Source organism: Brachycentrus maculatus, unplaced genomic scaffold (genome assembly GCF_059751285.1).
Source record: "Brachycentrus maculatus isolate JH-2025_06_01 unplaced genomic scaffold, ASM5975128v1 h1tg000039l, whole genome shotgun sequence".
In the NCBI taxonomy this organism is placed as follows: Eukaryota; Metazoa; Arthropoda; class Insecta; order Trichoptera; family Brachycentridae; genus Brachycentrus; species Brachycentrus maculatus.
Genome location: NW_028280793.1, coordinates 5,959,113 through 5,980,444, shown reverse-complemented (window position 1 = coordinate 5,980,444; position 21,332 = coordinate 5,959,113). Strand labels below are relative to the sequence as shown.

At 30.7% G+C, this 21,332-nt stretch overlaps 1 protein-coding gene across 1 annotated transcript; it reads right to left on the bottom strand.

Moving 5' to 3' along the window:
- Positions 1-13,018: 13,018 nt before the first annotated feature.
- LOC148312563 (cytochrome P450 6B5-like) lies at positions 13,019-19,757 on the bottom strand. The gene is made up of 2 exons (XM_088277241.1): positions 18,313-19,757; positions 13,019-14,185 (listed from the first exon to the last, which is right to left on the bottom strand). Exons 1-2 carry the CDS (start codon positions 19,676-19,678, stop codon positions 14,013-14,015), a joined length of 1,539 nt encoding a protein of 512 aa, XP_088133367.1. The 5' UTR covers positions 19,679-19,757; the 3' UTR covers positions 13,019-14,012.
- Between the last annotated feature and the right edge of the window lie 1,575 nt (positions 19,758-21,332).

Sequence of the window (21,332 nt, the reverse complement as noted above, 5' to 3'; positions counted from 1 at the left end):
TTATTCATAAGGTCAACCGCTACTCTTCACGAATTTGTATACAAAAATGATATGAAAAACTATTTTATTACAATAATAAAATCTATTTTTCGTTAACTTTTATGAACTCGAAAATTTTGTTTTTTCTTCTTCATACTTAAAAATATTTACTTATTCAAGGCATAACATTCTCAGAAATAATTTATATCTTTTATCGCATTATTTTACTTTTGGGTATTTTTTACACGGTTATATTTTAGACCGTAGAATTAAAAAAACGACGTATTTTAATAACATAAAATCCTGAAAATTATTCTCTATTCGTTATTTAAAAATTAAGTACAAATTTAGTTACAGAAAGTAACCATTATGAAATTATATTCGTAAAATAATAAATTATTCACGTGGGAGTAGCTTTATTTATGGACCAGGTTATAGGTTATAGGCAAAAAATGTCGTTAAAATAGCTTGGATTTTAGTTTTAATCATTATTTTTAGTGTCAGGAGGTATTACTTTACTAAACTTGATTATTATGGAAAAAACTAAGTCTTTTGAGAAAAATTTTCGCAATTTCACTTATGCATGAAAACCACAGTGCGTGCAATCATTACGAGATGCCCGACTGTTGACGAATGTTAACTTCCTTCCTTCCTTTCCTCTTGAGACGGCTTGTTTCTTTTTTTGGGTTATTTCACCAATAGCTTTCACTTCATCCATAAGGTTATTTTTTTAATGAATTGCCCCAATTTTTTTCGCATATTATTAAGACCTCTGGCTTAGCTAAGTTTTGTACATTCCACTCTTGTTAAACTTTTTGATGATTTTTGAAAAATTATAATTTGGATTTTTATATTCGTGGCGTTTATAATTTTATTTCATACATAAAAACCTTTTTTACGTAGAATCACTATGAAAATTAATCTTTAATAATGAATTCATTAGAACCAAGGCTTATATCATAATCACGTTTTAATTATGCAAACAAAGCTATCATAATATAAACTTCAATGAAAGCACATGATTCATAATTGTGATAAGTAGGGTAAACAGTATACCATATTTACTAGCCACTTAATAAAGCTCGTTCATTTAAATTAATATTATTTGTCAGCCGACGATGTTGATTTTATTTTGTTTTATGGAAATTTAATATATTTTTATATAATAATTCGCAAATATTGAAAACGACCTCGAAAGTTTACATACGGTCTAAAACTTATACGTTATAATCTGTCACCAAAAAAATATACTACCACAAGAAAAACCTTTTCTAAAACGAATATTTTTGAATACGGGAGAAATAATTATTATTATACTTGTCCCAACTTGATATGAAACATCTTCTTTTTACATGAAAAAAGATAGAGTTTTGAGCATCCCAGTGCTTACGACCTAGCAGTTGGCTGGCTTAAACTATCACATTATACACTTGTGTAACGTTCACTGTTCTGCCCATTTATTTTTTTGTATCATTAGTATTGGGATGCTCAGACTTCCGTCTTCTTTATATTAATAATAATAATAAATCCCTTGATCCCTTAATCCCCCAGATAACACTGCGTCTTATAAACGCAGTGTTATCTGGATAGTTTTTACACATGAAGGAAAGGTGATCAGCCCTCCGCTTCAGGTACCAGTCTAATATATTGGTTAATATTAAAGTGAAAAAATCACATATATTTATACGAACCCCCCTGGGAATAGAACCCGGGACCTCTAGAACGGTAGCCGAGCTTGCTGACCATTACACTACGGAGGCGGACTTATATAAAAGAACGATAAATGTTTCACATCAAGTGAAAATAACTATAATATTAACTTTTAATGCGTAGGGTGAATGACTCAGTTTCTGATATTATAAATTATATCAAAATTAAATTATTCTTTATACAAACGCGAAGAAATTAAGCGGTCAGTAACTGTAAGGGAGCTGGTAACTGAACGTTCACCCTAATTAGATTTTGTAGAAATCGTTGAAACTTCCCCGTAACCAAAGTGATGCCTCCGGCTTCGGTTCAAATGCGTACCATCATTGTTTGTACGTTTTATAAGTACAAGTGAGTCTACCAAGTACAACAAAGGTAACTAAAATAGCTAATTTATGTAATAATGCTTTGAATGCAAGTTCCACACGTAATTGACTAAGGTACCAATCTACATTGTTGGTATCTTTCAAAACATTTTCAGATATAAGTTACAAGGGATTAAGAGAATCGTATTTTCTTAATTGAATTTAAATCGTTTACCTTTGATTTTAAATATTTTATTTTAGTTGGTTTAAAGATATTTACTCTTTGTTATAAGTTTACTAATTTTTTATTAATGTTTTACTAAGTAAATACCACTATTTATTAAAATCTACTGTAACAGTGTTTCGATGCATTCTGCATCATTTTCAAACACAGTAGATTCAAAGAAATAGTGGTGTTTACTAAGTAAAACATAAATTAAAAATGGATAGATTTTACGAAAAAGTGACTGCCGAATAAATTGCTGAAAGTGTACTAATGTAATAATTTTAATAAAATATGTACTTTATATATACAGTACATATTTAATTTACTAAACAAAGTATAATAATTGTTATTTTTACCCTCATCCACTTCATTTGGCGCATAGGGTACTGCATCAAATAGATGCAAAATAAATATGATCAATAATCATACGAAGCCAAGGTGATCAGTCTTACCAAGGTAATATTAAATAAAAATTTATGTGAAAAAACACTTTATATTATTTTAACCCCCCTAAGAATCGAACCATAGACATATGGCTTGGCAATTTAATGCGGTATTTTAAGCTGAACATTATTTTTATAATCATAATCAAAATAATAAATAATTGACACGCGTCGCTAGTACCTACATGTATATGTAGTTTTAAAAACTTACGACGCCCCACCCCTCAGTCATATGTGGACATATAATACAAACACACGAGTAAGGATGTTTGAAGGATGGCATTTTGATTACAATTAACCTATTTTTTTTCTTCTCCGTGATAAACCAACTCAACGCTTTGCTTCCAATTTAGATTGGTATGAGGATTCTGTTTGATACCGCTAGGTTACCCATCACTCATACTTTTGTATTTTATTTATTGTTTCGGCATTAACTTTGTGGTAAGACATGTTACAATGATTAAAGAAAACTCTTCATTTTTACCACTTGAGTTTTATTATAGACTACATGTTTCAGAAGTTAAACTTCCATCATTCAGGTCTGTATAATAACTAAAATATAAAATATATAGAGCAAATTTATATTTTATATTTTAGTTATTATACAGACCTGAATGATGGAAGTTTAACTTCTGAAACATGTAGTCTATAATAAAACTCAAGTGGTAAAAGACGAAGTGTTTTCTTTAATCATCATACTTTTGTATATTAGGTTTTTGTAGGATTAAAATACTCGTATGTAATATATTCTCAGTTTTAAAGCGAATTTGTGTTCATTATTTCTCATTTTTACATTTTTGTTTTGTTTTATCATGCGTTTTGTATGATATTTAAATGGTCTTGAATATTGTAATAAAATAAACAAAGCAAGCAGCCCTTGTTAAGCACAAACTCATTTCCATAATGTAATGCACGTACGAATATACTAATACCTGGAACAAGGATTTACATAGACTTGTTAGCAGAACGAATGGAGCATATTTTCCCTTTGTTGCACTAAGTATGCAATCAAGTTAGTGCATTTTAGAAAACACAACTTCATATGACTCTTGCGAACATGAGTACCATATGTTTGCGCTGTGACCGTTTGACTTTCTAAAAAAATACCACTTATTTCTTAGTACTGCCACCAAACATTTTTTATTGTATTTCTGATACTTTGTGGCATACTTTATGAACATTCATAAAACAACATTCTGCCTCCGTAGAGTAGTGGTCATCATGTTTGACTATCACTTTCTAATGTATGTCATTTTTGGCTATAATATTTATTAAATATCAATATTATAGGAGTCTCAGCTAAGTATGAAATCATCCGTAGGGTGGATAATCCAGTGTCTGATATAGTAAATAACATAAATATTGTATTTAATAAAACAAATTTATGAGGCGAATGTTAGCGGGAAAAGAAGCAGAGGAAGACCGAGAAAAACATGGCACGATCAGGTATGCCAAATACTTGAAAGTGGTCAGGTTAGGAGTCGTAACAATCGGCGGGTGTGTATGAGGAGATGCATGAACGTGGAAGAGGCGAAGAATGTTTGCAAGGACAGAGTGGTGTGGCGCTCTATTCTCTCTGCCTAACCCTGCGGGGAAGCGGCGTGATGGTTAGTTAGTTAGTTTTTTCTTTTTCATTTTGCATTTGACGCTTATGAAATGCACCGTCAGGACCGGATAAGAGTCAAAAAGAGAACTATTTAAAGAAAAAAGCGTCAAAAAGTATGAAATCATTATGAGTTTTGTATTTTGTAATTCTCTAAGCCAGATTATTTATGAGATGAATTAACTATAATAGATAGGACAAGTCTTACACAAAAGTTCTGGATTCACAAGTCATGGAAATGTTTCATTATTAAGCTCTTCGTTTCGCTCGACCGGATATCGATTCCAGTTATTTATTTAACAAGCAGTTCAGCCAATGTGAACCGTCTGGATTATTGATTACTCATAGTCTCCTAAGGCAAGACTTATTTCTACGGTAGATACTGTGACGGCAAAGGCTTTACAGTGGGTTCAAAAATAAACTCGACTCGACTAATTTTCTAGCCACGAGAGCTTTAGTGGTTCGTTCTCAAAAATATGATAGAATAAAGAAAGATTATCCATAAAACGTATAAATATGAATATAAAACAATACACGTCTAAAAGTTTTAAAGTACGCACTTAAACCTTTAAGAAGCAAACAAATTTAATCCTCTATCCCGCAGAACTGTCACTTTAATATTCACAAAGCGTGAAGGATCTTAAACATTTTATCATTCTCAAGTGAACCATTTAAGGCGCCAAGTAATTAACAATCTCCTGAAATATTAATGCATCGAGGTAATGGAGAAACTTTCATTTTGCGCCGGTATTTTTAAGCGGCTCTTGCGCACCTCGCAAAATATGTTATGCCTGAAAAACGCCGCGAATGATACGTATTTTACGAGTCCACAAAATACGTACCAAGTACAGTCGTAACTTTTGTCATATAAAATCGTCATTCCGCGCTGGCGCTGAATAAAATAGTAATCCTATACAAAACATATCCTCTAAGGAGCAGATGTAATCTTAGAAAAGTTTAAGGCTGTGCGTGTCTCGATGCGATCCGAATCTCACAATTAATTCACACACTTCAACAACTGCGGCGATATAGAGTAAGCCAAGACTTTGACGACAATTAGAGATTTTGTATTCGTGCAAGGCTTAGATTTCATAAAGCTCTAGGTGTGCGTTGTAGGTGGCAAATAGCTTTTATAACACGCCCCGAGAACAAAGTGCTCGTGAGCTTAATGAGTCGACATGCGTAAACTTGAGACACTTTTCATTTGTAAGTTAAAGCCTTTCTTACACTTATCGCCGTTTACCTACTAGAGCCTGAAAGTTAAGGAAACATTTAAGATAGCTTACAAACATTCTTGATCTCATATCATTTTCTACGAGAAACATTGCCGAACTTGCAGACTTAAAACACGTGTTAAATTTGAGCATGATCACTTAATTTAGAACACGTAAGAAATTTTACCTTTTGTATTGTTTCTAACCGTTTTTATTTTCGAATGACTATCATTGTTCTTATACTCATCTTAAAATAAAATAAATATGTACATAAAATATTATTTTAAGACAAAAAATGGTATTAAATCACCAGTTTCCAAAATTAGATATACTTTTATAGTTTGACAGCATGAAATAAATATAAATAATGATTAAAATCAAAACTTTTCATTTTATATTACTATATAAGTGTTATTTGCCATGTCAGACGAGCAAAGGAAGTTTAATTTCTTTAAACCAATTTAATGACTTTCTTTAAATCAATTTTCAAAATCAAATAAAACTTATAAAGAAGCAAAGAATTTAACTTAAATCGTAAAATTAAAGCAATTTTTTTATAAATTTAGGAAAGACTGTTTGAAAATCAATATACGTATATAATTATTTTTTTTTGCTTTTACAGTATGATGGATTTCGACACTTAAAATCATCAATGTACAAAACTTATAAGATTTCATTATCACACAGAATCGGTTATTAAAAATCTTTTTTGTAAAGTAATGTTTTTTTTTGTCACGAGTAACGAATGAGAAATACAATAAGATGCGGCCAGTCACTAAAATTGTCGGCAGTACATTTCACATAAAAAAAATAGTAGCATATATGTGTATAAAATAGGTCAATGCCAATTTATCTATCTAAAATATCTTATGACAAATTTTAAAATTGTATCCAATTAATCATTTTGGATTGTCTTAGAAACTCCTTCGAAAACAGTTCATATGCGAATTAATTTCAGCAACACAATCAATCAAACACACACCATTTCCTGTAGATAAATCTCCTCTTACAGTTAAATTGACGGTTATTATAATATTTTCCTTTCCATCCATGTTAAAATTAACCTTTCACTTTAGAAATACCCGAGATAAACGCGTTTATTGAAATGTTAATTTATAAACGCGTTGCATTGATATGTGCATGAACTGTCCATTTTAGTAGCGCTTACATTGTTATGCATTACTTTAATCAATTCCATGAGGCGTTACTTACGCATCACATGTAACGCATGTTTAAAGTAACTTGTCACCATTGCGCTTTTACGCATGCACTGGCAATGCATGGATTTTTATTATCGCCACTGTTTTAACTCATGATTAACCATCACAAGCGTTGTCTGTCTCACTCATTTCATCGTCCCAAGAGATTTTCATATCACAATAGTAGAGAATTACACGCAAACTAAAATATGCACGGTAGCTCACTTGACATATATTTATAGTCAATACTGTATATGTAATACATACAAATATAGTGTGAGTATTTCATGGATATTAGTTAATTAAACCATATGAGAACAAGTAGCGCATTGCACATATGCACATTCTGAGAACTGCGTGCAAATACAATATTCATGATGTATACAATACCTCTTTCAACAGGCATAAAGCTAGTACTAAAATAACGCTAAAAGATAAATTAAATAATAACAATTATATAATACCTCAACGAATACATACTATTAAACTAAAAACTATACATGAAATACATTACGTAAAATGGACATAACATTTATGTATTATATGCCAGCCTAATTTCATTTCGTAAATATTTGCTCGTTTATTAACGCTACTAAAATTCCACGCGTGATTTCGCCAAAAAAATACGATTTACCCGTAATTTGACAAATTCCACTAATATGAATTCTGGGCGCTGGGAGATGTATTCACCTAATCAAGAATTTTATGACGGACATTATTTTTACGAGGATACCCGCCGTTTCGCGATGACAGGAATCCCAATGACTTACCTTATTACACCAAGTGTTAGGCTCGACCGAATAAATTATTTATGTGAGAAAAGTAAGCTGTGCTTTATTGTTTTAGATGTCTAATCTTTAATGCTTACGTAATGGCGGATAAGCCGAGAGAGACCTTAAAATAGGAACAAAAGAATCGTTAAGTATTAAAACTGTAATAAAAGTATCGGTCATTATTACACAGCGACAAAAGTAATGCGTTGTAAAATAACTTTATTTGAACTTTTGTATTAAAAAAAACACCTGGAAATAATTGTGAGTTGGTATGTAATATTCCTAGTAACTGAGTAAAATCATTAATTGGTGTAGTAAAAAATATTAAATAAAATATCTAGTGATTTACAACATTTTCAGTGCGTCCAAATACTCGTTCACAAATCTGGATTATCTCCACTTGAGTTTTTTTTTAATTTAGCATCTCAACGCAGATGAAGAACAATATCAAAGTCTGGGTATTTACAGGGCTTACGACATATCGTAGACTGGTTAAGAGATTCATGTACACACTGTAACATTCACCAATTCTACCCATGATTGACAATCAAACTAGTCAAATTTTTGGAACTCCTAGATATATTGATCAATCTTTTGATACAGTATATGTGAGTTCACAACAGAGATCTACGTTGGAATTAGAAATGCTTTTATTAAGCAGAGATTCTTTTCCAAATCCTGGGTAATATTCACATATGTGAGACGCGCCGGAAAAGTGTTTTTCATTTCTTTATGTAGCTTATATTTTGACCAGTTATTTTATTTACAACCTGAGTTGGCATGATCGAGTATTTGAAATACTTGATAACGCTAAGTTTTCTTCGGTTTTCCTCTGCATCTATTAATTACCAATTTTACCTGAAACAATTTTTTTTTCGTAAATTAATTTTTCGATAAATATTTATTTTCATTTCAAGAAACATTAACATTCCAATCAACACCCGATAGATGGCAGCAGTTTTAATGAACAAAACACTAACAATAAAATAAAAGCCTTTTGTTCCCGTTGTATGGGTTTCCTCACAATATGTTGGCATCGCGTACTCTGATAACAGTTTGAGAACAATAACGTGTACTTGAGTCCAATCAACCGACCATTCTATTGGGTCAATACAATGCTGAACCATTCTTTCTAAGGGTCCAATGAATTTCCAATGTTTTCTGGTTGGAACGTGCTATTCCTTTAACGCTTATTATAACAGTTACAAAACAATAGAAATAGGTTATTATAACAGTCTCACCACAATAGAACTAGGTTCGAATCCTGAAATAGAGTCTTGAGATTACAAGTAAAATATGAATATACAATAGATACATAAACAATGTTTATATTTTATATATTGTTTCGGCATTCACATTGTGGTAAGGCATGATGAAATTGTAAAAGAAAAACACTTGTTTTTACCATTTGAGTTATATTTTCATAATATTTTTTGACATCTCATCAAAGATGAAGAAGAATATGGAAGTCTGGGCATTTACGGAGCTGACGACCGTCATAGGCTGGTTTAAGTGATCACTTTACAAACGTGTAACATTTACCAATTCTACCCATTATTGACAACCACACTACTCAAATTCTTGGAAGTTCTATATATATGAACCAATTTAGAAACCTTGTTCTTGAATCACTAGAACTTCACTAGAGACATCTATTGGTGAGATGTAAAGAAGCTTTTTACTAAGCAGAAACTCTTATATTAGACGGTCGTCAGCCCCGTAAATGCCCAGACTTCCATATTCTTCTTCATCTTTGATGAGATGTCAAAAAATAATATGAAAATAACTCCTGTAATTGGAGATAATCCAGATATTGTGAACAAGTATTTGGATACACTCAAAATGTTGAGTTATATTTATTTAATTATAGCCACTTGTTTCGGAAGCTATGCTTCCATCTTCGGACCTAAATAAAAACTGTTTATATTTAAACCTGAAAATGGAGGCATAGCTTCTGAAACTAGTCGCTATAATTAAATAAATATAACTCAAGTGATAAAAAACAAGTGTGTTTATTTTACAATATAACCATGTATGTACATTTTTTTATATTTTATGCTTTCTTTTTTTATTTTAGAGATTTCTTATCTGATTTAGCATTTTTCAAAAGTTTTGCATTCATAATACTTCTAAAATATATTTTTTTTTAATTACAAATTTGTTAAATGTATATATTATCTTTTAAAGACCATAATTCATTTGAAAATAAGGATCAATTTTATAGTATTATATATTTATTTATCTTTATAAAATAAAATCATTTTAGATTTTTTTTATTATTATTATTTTATCATAGAATAGTTATTTATTTTAAAATGTTACATCATTTATAAATTCATATATTTTGTATGTAATTTAAATTCAATTTGAATCTGACGTAAAAGTTAACATATTTTTTACTGCTGATATTATTGATGTAATTTTAAACTATACGCATATAAAATTAAATAACGTGAAGGTTAATAAACAATTTTATATCATCATAATTTAAATATAAAACCTTATTTTTAAAATATTCTTACACAAACTAATCATCACGCTGCTTCTTGTGTATGCAGAGAGAAAAGACACACCAATCTGTCTTTGCAAACAATCTTTGCCTCTTCCACATTTATGCATCTCCTCATACATAACCGCCGATTATTCCGAACCCTGTCCTTACCACTCGATATTTTAAAATTCTTTTAATATCAATCTAGGACTTCTTACAAAAATATATATACCAAGTATTAAAATGCAATTACTTTTGTTCTTCACAAATTTAAGACGTGATTTATTTACTTTTTTTTGTTTTTGATATATTTTTTTTTACAAAATACATATTTAAATATACAAAATATTGAAAAAATAATTTTCTACCTCTCTTATAAAGTAGATACTTGTGTTTAGAGAGGGAGTTCGTTTTACATTTTTTTTAATAAAGAAAGAAAATTATAACAAAGTAAATTAAATGAATAAAAAAAATCACGTCTCAAATTTGTGAAGACGTGATTTATTTGGGTAAATAAATCACGTATTTAATTTGTAAAGAATAAAAGTAATTGAATTCTAACAAAAATGTATTTACCTAGTATTAAAATGCAAAAACTTTTGTTCTTCACAAATTTAAGACGTGATGATTCGTTTCCTGAAAAAACGCAACACTATTTACATGAAAATTATTAAAACCTGTTCTATTGCAACTGTTATGAAAAAATGTTGTTTAATACTATAATTCTTGTTATTACAGAGTACATTATTACAGTCATAACACATCGCACATAAAGTAATTCCAGTCATCATTCCACGCATTCACAGAAATCCTGTTTTACTGCGATATCATCATGACTCGGCATAATTGAAGGAAATTAGCGGGTCAAGGCAGATAAGTTAATGGCTGCGCTCTGAGCTAATAAAATTACAGCTAGCATCGCCATCTAATTCAACATTTTAATTCTAAATACCCGGTAGTAAAACAGGTATTATGGAAAATCAAATTATTCTATGCCGAGTACTGTTCAGAATAGTTCGATAAGTGTACATTATTTATATATTTTTTTTTAGGGCTTACGACCTGTCTTAGGCTACGTAGGGTACGTGAAACATTTACCAATGTACGTATGATTCGACCCACTCAAAATGCTGAATTTATAAACTTCATTCAAAAATAAATATATTTATTGTTTCGGCATTAAATTTGTGGTAAGACATGTTACAATGATTAAAGAAAACACTTTTTTTTATACCACTTGAGTTTTATTAAAGACAACATGTTTCAGAACTTAAACATTTATGTTTTTAAAGTTAAGTTATTATACAGACCTGAATGATGGAAGTTTAACTTCTGAAACATGTAGTCTTTAATAAAACTCAAGTGGTATAAAACAAGTGTTTTCTTTAATCATTGTAAAAAAAATAATTAAGTGTTAAGGTATCTCTAAGTAATGGATACATACAAAAATAAGAGTGCTAAATAAAAACTTATTCAACTCAATTATAGATGGTTCTGAGAACTTATATTATATGTACACACGAGTTATCAATTGTGGGTAGAATGGTGAATTTTACACGTGCATTTAGTGATCAACCCAGCCAATGACAGGGTTAATCCCTGTAAATACCTTGACTTCTATATTCTTCTTCATCTATGTTGAGATGTCATTATAAAATCACTCCAAAACCATATATGTAAACACGGATTTTGACACACTCTAAATAATGCACATATATTAATAAGAAGTACATTAAAAATTATCTTACAATATTTTGAGTTAGTCCAAATACTTGTTCACAAAATCTGGATTATCTCCAATTACAGGAGTTATTTTCATATTATTTTTTGACATCTCGTCAAAGATGAAGAAGAATATGGAAGTCTGGGCATTTACGGGGCTGACGACCGTCTAATATAAGAGTTTTTGCTTAATAAAAAGCTTCTTTACATCTCACCAATAGATGTCTCTAGTGAAGTTCTAGTGATTCAAGAACAAGGTTTCTTAATTGGTTCATATATACAGAACTTCCAAGAATTTGAGTAGTGTGGTTGTCAATATTGGGTAGAATTGGTGAATGTTACACGTGTGTAAAGTGATCACTTAAACCAGCCACTGACGGTCGTCAGCCCCGTAAATGCCCAGACTTCCATATTCTTCTTCATCTTTGATGAGATGTGAAATAATATAAAAATTATCTTATTCTTATTCATATATTGCAAATAAATGAATGAGAAGTGCCAATAAAAAGTGGTTAAAACAAAGTTAAAAATAAAACTTCTGTTAAGTTCATAAAATTTGCCACAAAGTATCTGCGAAATACATTCAATATCTGAATAAGAGTTTATATCGCAAAGAAATTTTGTTTAATATTTTTATGAAGAGATTTCCTTCACACAATGAAGTTTTTTTTTTAAATACTACTATACTTAAAAACATTTTATGTTTATTATTATCAGTAAGTTACATAAAGATACTCTCTCGAATTGTTACTTAAATATACATTTCTTTCAACAATAAAATAAATAGACTTTAAATATATAAATAGTTTTTATCTTAAGCTACAATACGCAGTTTTATCATTCAGTCTCGCACACTGAATATTTTTTTAAGCATGATAATATTTTATTACTTCCATATCAAATAATAATTTTAGTAAAATGCGGAATATTTAATATAATTCAGGAATGTTAGTGGCATACTCCGTGTATTAGAAAAATAAACAGCGAATGTTTTATTAATATACTATTAAAGACGTGTTGCTCATAATACTAGATTCTTTGGTTTTAGTATATTGCTAACGCAATAAAGAAAGACGTGATAAATACATACTTTATTTTATATATTTTTTATTATTAAGCCCATTATGTGCTGATTTATTTTAGATAACATTAAAAATAAAATATTTAAATCTAATAATCACTTCTAAAAAACATTATTTAAAAAAGTTTTAAAAAACGCCTTCAAAATAAGAAATGATACGAAACACACTTAATTATTTAAAAATATTATACATCCATTTAAACATTGTTTTGCGTTACCTTAAGTCATTTTCAAGAGCAGTCTTTGTGGTTATTTGAATAAATAAAACAAAAAGGTTTTTCGTTTTTCATTCATTTTATCTTAAAACATTTTTATTAATAAAGTTTAAAGAATAATATCAACATCTAATAATGTATGTAGATATATTGTGTCAAATAACAAAACATCGTATTTTATATAACTGTGTTTGTTCACCTATCAATGTCTCACTTTCAAAACTCTTACATATACATAAATATATAATTTTGTAAAAAAAAACACTTTTATTTATGTTACCCTAAGAAAAAAACAGAGATAATTTTTGTCGACTACTTTCAAAATCCGCCAGATCCTATTTTATAAGATTTTAAAATGCCAATTGTGGGTTTTATTGTTTAAAATATTTATATAAGTACTTGGAAAGCCAGCTAAAAACTACTTTTACGATATATTCATAAAACGTGCCTTCTGACCCATATCGGCCAATCAGAGAAAGGTCAAAAATTAACATGACGTCATTACCAGTTCTTGACTCGTGTTTTTTTATATTAAAAAAAAATCCAAAATAAAGGAAAATTCTCTATTTCATGATATTTTATCTAAAGATAGACAATTCTTTGAAACATAAATGTTACCCGGAGAATTTTACATTTTTTTGTAAAATCGACTTACATGGATCTGGCGGATTTTGAAAACAGGCGACAAATTTATCATTAACTTAACTTATACCTGTATCAAAAAACTATTTGCAATTACATATTTAGACCGTTTAACCTATCACTTGTAAACGATTGAATGTAAAAAAAACTCTTACCTACACTCTCATATTTATCGTATAAGTAGTATTTAAGCAACAATATGTTTGTACTAAATACCATTCTGAAGATACCTTCTTAAGCGAAAGCTCTAGGTAAAACACAACGTATTTCTGTTTGACACTTTGTATCTAATTATATAACAATAGTGTTGGAATAAAAATATATTTACAATATACTATCTGCTTCAATAAAAGTAAAATAATTTCATTAAAAAATATCGTACTAAAAAATGACTCGGGTTTTTATGTACGTATCATCGAGCAATTCTAGGTTTTATTTTCAGCCAAACTCCATGTAGAGGTGATGTCACGAAACTCATGGGGTTAAACGTAATTTTTTCTTCAGTCTTAGGGGATGGTTCAACGCTGAACTTTGTGAGAAGTGACACCAAACCAACCATACTCTGCATTTTCCCAAATCTTAGGCCTGAAACAATTAAATAAATTAATGTTTTTATTGGTATCTCAATAAAGTGAAGAAGTTATTTAAAAGGGGCTGTGGATATCTTAGAAATTAAAAGTCTATCGTCTTGTTATTAGGTAGTTTAAGTGATCATTTTTTACACGGTTTAATATTCACCATTCCATTCTACTTATGATTGATTACTCAAATTTTGAAAGTTATATGGAATGAAAGAATACTTATATGGTATTTGAAGTAATCGAAACACTTTTATATAATAATTTGTTTTAATAGTTATTATAACTTCAATGTGCAATTGTTTAATTGGCTTCATTTTTATTAATGTAACTATTTTTGTTAATGTAATGTACTGTTTATTATTTTTGATGTAACTATTTTTTATTATTTTATTTTTTAAATATAAAGCTGTACAATTCCCGAACAAATAAAATAAAATATTTTTTTATTTCAAACCTATGGATGTAAATGACGGAATTATGGCATACAATTTTTTTTTTAACTATTTATTGTTGTAAAGGTAATATGCAACATTTGTAGATAATAATTATTTGGACAGATTTAACATTTTCCAATATTTTTATTTTGTCCGCCTCCGTAGTGTAATGGTCAGCACGCTCGGCTACCGTTCTGGAGGTCCCGGGTTCGATTCCCAGAGGGGGGTCTAATAAATAAAAGTGATTTTTTCACTTATATTTATTCAATATTACCCTGGACTGGTACCTAAAGTGGAGGGCTAATCACCTTTCCTTCGTGTGTTTACGATCAAGATAACACTGCGTTTATATGATGCAGTGCCCTATGCACCATTGGGGTGCGGATAAGGGTTCGAAACATGTTATTCAATACAATAAACATATATGCATGTAAAAATAAAGTTACGGTCAAAATGTAAATCTTGCCTTAAAATAATTATCTGGTAAATATATTATAACATATATTTATAACAACATGATAGTTATTACTCATGTTTCAATAATGGAATGCAGATTTGAGGACTTAACGTTGAGATAATAGCTTAGATCGGCAATTAGGTCGATGTACATAATTCGAAATATGTAGCTATTCCACAACAATATCTAATGCCTTGGTTCAGGCATGTCAAATTCGTGGCTCACGAGTATTTTTTTGTCGGTCCGCGGATCCCCGTGGTCATATTTTTCATTTGTTTGATTCTTCATTGAAATATTTTTTTTGTATCGGAGTATAAAATATTATTTTACAAAATCATCAAGTTGGATCTATTGTACCTCATATGACTGTCTTTGACAATAAATTATTAAGTTACAGTTAGATAAAAAAGAAAATGACATTTTTGAGTTTTTTGATGCGGCCCGCCGGCGTACCCAAAATACATACCTTATGCGGCAATTGGTGCCTTTTGAGTTTGACACCTGTACCCTTGTTAGTTTCATTTCATAATAAATTATCTGGTAAAATTATAAGCAAAAATAATAAAATGAAAAGGATATTTTCTGGCGTTTTTCATGTATGTGATTCTAATCCAGGTTTCGGACCTCACATATAAATATAAGTGTTTCTGCTCAATAAAAAAGCTTCTTTATCTCATCAATACACGTTTTTAGTGAAAATTCTAATGATTCTTTAACAATGTTTCGAAATTGGATCATATGTATATATATTTATTTATATATATATACATATATATATATATATATATAAATATATAAATATATATATATATATATATATATATATATATATATATATATATATATATATATATATATATATATATATATGTATATATATATATATACATATATATATATATATATATATATATATATATATATATATATATATATATATATATATATATATATATATATATATATATATATATATATATATATATATATATATATATATATATATATATATATATATATATATATATATATATATATATATATATATATATATATAAAAAAAACTAACTAACCATCACGCCGCTTCCCCGCAGGGGTAGGCAGAGAGAATCGAACGCCACATCACTCTGTCTTTGCAAACATTCTTTGCCTCTTCTACATTCATGCATCTCCTCATACATACCCGACGATTATTACGACTCCTGACCCGGCCGCTTTCAAGTATTTGACATACCTGATTGTGCCAAGTTTTCCTCGGTCGTCCTCTGCTTCTTTTTCCTACTACATTCGCTCCATAAATTTGTTTAACCGTTCTTTCTTCGCTCATACGCTCCACATGTCCAAACCATCTCAACACACCTTTCTTAATTTTATCGATAATGCTTATCTCAGCCTTACATTCTTTCCTTATTTCATCATTCGAACATCTATCAAACATCGTTTTGCCACACATTCGTCTGAGGGATCGCATTTCGACTGCATTCAGTCTGCTTTCATCCTTCTTTTGCCAACTCCATGCTTCGCTTCCATACATAAGGGTTGGAACCAGAACTCCATTGTGTACTGCCAGTTTAGCTTCCGCTGATAGATTTTTATTTGCTAAAACTGATTTTAGTGCACCATTTACTCTGTTCCCAGCATTCACTCTCCTTTCTATGTCTTTATCAATCTTTCCATCCCTAGAAAACATACTACCCAAATATATGAAATCATCTACCTGTTCCAAAATCTCCCCATTTACCAATATTTCACACTCAGATCTACATTCATCTCTTTCAAAAACCATGATTTTGGATTTGCTACCATTCATCAATAAATCACTTTCCTTGCACACATTATACACTTTTGTCACCAACGTTTGCAGGTCTTCTTTGCTATCGGCAAGAAGAACAGCGTCGTCAGCATATAAAAGGCAACAAACGGTCAAATTATTCATTCTTGCTCCAATATTCAAACCTTTCAGCTTTTTCATGCAGTTATCCATGTATAGATTAAACAGCCAAGGCGACATTACACATCCCTGTTTTACACCTTTAGAGATGTCAAACCAGGATGAAAAAGAGCCATTTACCCTAATGCATGCAGTGCTATCCTCGTACAAGGATGCAATGCCCTGGATGAGTTTACTGCTTACTCCATACTCAGATAACACCTTCCATAACTTCATTCTATCAACTCGGTCATAAAAATGAAATAGAAATTTCTCGGTATAGAAATGTCAAAAAATAGAATGTATTTCTTATTATGAAGGTTCGAAAGCATTATGCGGCACTCACGACTTCAGAAAAACGAGGATTCATATTTGTATAAATCTACCTGGACCCTTGTCGTTCTGAGATCGTCCAATGTCAAGTCAATGTTCTCTAGAGGTTGCGGTCACGTCACAATGTATGCTGATGGACCAGTTCACTTTAAAGGTGCATATTAAACTATTTTATCTGAGATTTTAACTAACGCATATTGAACACATTCATCGTGAATTATTCATAATGAGCTTTCGTGAGAATTAACGGTTAATGGTATTCGATTGACCCTGCGATATAATCGGCGAGTTAATGGGCGAAAGTGATGTATTTATACTTACCAAGTATTACTTCAACTTTCACAGTGATATATGTAATATTGTTAATGGAATGCATTCACAAAAGTATACAGGTGTCTCAAAAATAACAGTTAAGCTTAAAATCACTTAATCATCCAAATAATATGTAATCCTTTTAAAACATTTCATTGAAATTACTTTGACGTTATTTAAAAATGACTGACTACACATGCGAGCAATAATATTCAGAAATAGTGCATTTAAATCAATTTAAAAAAATAAAAAAACAACAACATATGTGTAAATGGATAAAATTTAATAGTAATTGAAAAAAAAGACAATATTTTGAAAACCAAATCAGTTCCATTTTATTAATAATAATGTTTGATCGGGTACCTTTGTTCTGAGTTTTACGATTATTAATTGTTTTTAGGAAATGCAAACATAAGTTAGTACTTTTGATAAAATGTTAATTTCGATTTTCTCATAAGCTCATAGATAGTAGATGTTTTAAAAATAATATTTTATTTATTTCCATCAATTAATTTTGGTAAAATCTATCAATTTTTAATTTAACTTGTACTTGGTAAATACAACTGTTTCTTAAAATTGATTTCGTCATGTGTTTTGATGCATTCCGTATCATTTCCAAAGGTTATTGAAAATTGTAATATTTACTAAGTAAAACTCAAACTTACCGATACAATTTCGTGGCCCTTCTCCAAATGGCAAATAAACCATGGGGTGTCGAGCTTGTTTCGCTTCTGGGGTAAATCTCTCCGGTACAAACTTATGAGGATCAGGATAATATTTAGGATCGTAATGCAATGCAAGTACTGGAATGATGACCGTGAAATGTTTGTCCAACGTAGCGTTTGTGTCAGGGAATTTGTACTTCTTAACGCAAGCCCTTGTCAGCACCCCCAAAGCTGGATACATCCTCATCGCTTCACTTATCACGCATTCCAAATAGTGCATTTCAGATATAGCATCATAGGATAACTTGCCGTTATGTTTTTGCAACACTTCGTCTATTTCAGCCAAAACCTTTTTTTGAATATCTTGATTCTTAGCTAGTTCGTATAAAGTAAATGACATAAGCGTCGAAGATGTTTCGAACCCGGCTGCAAAAAATATGAACGCCTGCGCTGTCATAAATGTATCGGTAAATTCAATCTCTTGTCCATCCTTTGCATCGTTCTTGAGATAGCCTTTTTCTTTCAATTCCAACAATAAATCGATAAAATCGTGTCGTTTAACTTTACTTTTAATTCTTTCATCCATAATTTCTTTGACTGTTGAAATAAAGAAATCCTCATATTTCTGATCGAATACTCTCAATCTGGTAAGATTAAAGAGTGCCGGGGAAAACAATCGGAAGAAAACTTTGAACGTCTTTGCGGGGGATGATTCGAAGATTTTCTGTCCAACTTTTCTGAATGGAGCATTCGAGTCAGCCATCGAATTCAACTTCACTCCAAAAGCAACTGACCCTATGACATCCGTTGTGAACCTGGCCATAAGCTCTTTTACTTCGTGCTCATTCTGATCCTTGATGATGTCTTGCAAGAACGACTGGAACTCCTCGCCCTTTTCCACAATCAAATGGAACATATTTTTTAGCTTTCCCGAGGTGAATGCAGGAGTGAATTTTTGCCTCATCGCCTTCCATTTATCTCCGTGCGCAGAAAACAAATTCGCGTTCAATTTTTCAACAGTATCACTCGCGTCGATTTGTCTTTCGGGGAATATATTAAAATCTTTCACCATCACATGCTTAATAACATCCGGATCTCTCAGTAGAAGTTCCGGTCTCCAAGATTTGAAACACCCGACAACTTTTTCGTCCGGAAACTCTTTGTAAATACCGGTGAAAATCGATCCTATATTCTCGCGCATTAACATAAAGTTTGCATAATTGCCAAAAAATGCCACGGGTTCTTTACACACTACACCTTGGTCTTTCCAGTAATTGTTATATCTAGTGACGTATTTATATAGCAAGTAAATTAAAACGCCCACTAACAACGTTAAATTTAAACTTGAAAATTCTAAAGCCGACATTTCTGGGCCGGCAAACGCCACTATTATAACCGGTTGGAGTGCGTGGAGTACGCGGTCTAACTGAGAACTGCTGTTCACTGCATTCTCTCGGATCTTTTAGGCGTATTTATGGTAACTGGTATACAGGGTAACTGTAACTTGTTTTGTATCGCGGCTTATTAAAACGCCAATGTGTTTGCATTCTAATTAAGAGCACATAAGTGTTGAATTCAGCAGTTAGTCGTTAAAACGTATCTCTAAGTTGAATTTTACATTGACACTTTGAATATAGAAATGTTTTTTTAGGTAATACAAATTTTTAATTTGTTTTCAAAATTTATGTAATACAAAAAAAAAACAGGAGTGTTAGAGGTACTATTCTGTATATTACTAATAAATAATATTTAACATTTAAAAAATATTCTTATAAAATAAACAAATTTACAGCATTTTTCTATTATTTTTTTCACGTTTACAATATTTAAGAGGTTATTTTTAGCCTTGCATCCACATGGCTTATTAAAATTAGTATTTTTTTTAAATATATCTAAATTTGCGCTTATTGGGGCCTATTCATAGGAACTTCGCATATGCAACATTGCATTAGACATCGTCATCCGGAAAACACTGTTAGTGGTCCAGTCGCCATATACATTTGAAATTCCATTCGTTAAACAGTCTTGTTGTCGTCGGTGGATCTCATTGCTAGTCTAAATCCAGATTATCAGGACTCCAACGTTATTGCGTCAGCTGCCATCTTGGATTACGTAAATTTTACCCAAGAATAGTAATACTCAAACTTGTAGTTAATTTTTTTTTACAATATCTTCTTCTTCTTCTTTGAACCCTTATCCAGACTCCAATGTTGCATAAGGCACTGCATCATATTAGCGCAGTGTTATCTTGATCGCTAACACATGAAAGAAAGGTGATCAGTTCTCCGCTTCAGGTACCAGTCCAAGGAAATATTGAACAAATATTAGAGTGAAAAAGTCACCTGGGAATCAAATCCGTGACCTCCAGAACGGTAGCCGAGCGTGCTGACCGGAAGCGGACTAAAAAAAATGTGTACAATATAAGAAAGTAATATTTTTTTCTCTAAGATCCATTGATATGTACTAAATTTGAATAAAAACAATTGTTTTTTTTACCAATGCTTCCTTTTACATATTATGAAAATAGGCATCTTCAAGGAAGCACCTAACGTAAAAGGGTTGAGGTCGCGAAAGTTTCACCCGAAAATATTAAGACTTCCTTCAACAATTATAAAGAAAACTTATTTTTTAAATTTTGAACATTGGATTTTAACCCTTAAGGGTATTTATCATGATTTTAACAATATTTCACAAATACAACATTCAATAATTGATGCAATACGGATTTTCATTACTGCGTAAAATATTGAGCGTTACACAGTTTATAAAGTGTTCACTTAAGTTAATCAGTACCAGGTCCTAAGCCATGGGAATTTCCATATCCACATTCACTATTTATATTGAAAAATAACAATATAAAATTACCAAGTAACCATCACGCCGCTTCCCCGCAGGAGTAGACAGAGAGAATAAACGGAAGGTCTGCTGATGACAGTCAACAGTCCGCCTTCTCCTGAGGAGTTTTACGTGGTTTCCTCCCAGCAATGAGCAAATGCAGAGAAGTTCCTATTTGACCCACA

Excerpts from the sequence above, each read along its gene's own strand:
- LOC148312563 (XM_088277241.1), bottom strand. The coding sequence starts at position 19,678 with ATGTCGGCTTTAGAATTTTCAAGTTTAAATTTAACGTTGTTAGTGGGC. Across the intron at positions 14,186-18,312 it reads AGGGCCACGAAATTGTATCG|GCCTAAGATTTGGGAAAATG; the intron begins GTAAGTTTGAGT and ends TAATTGTTTCAG.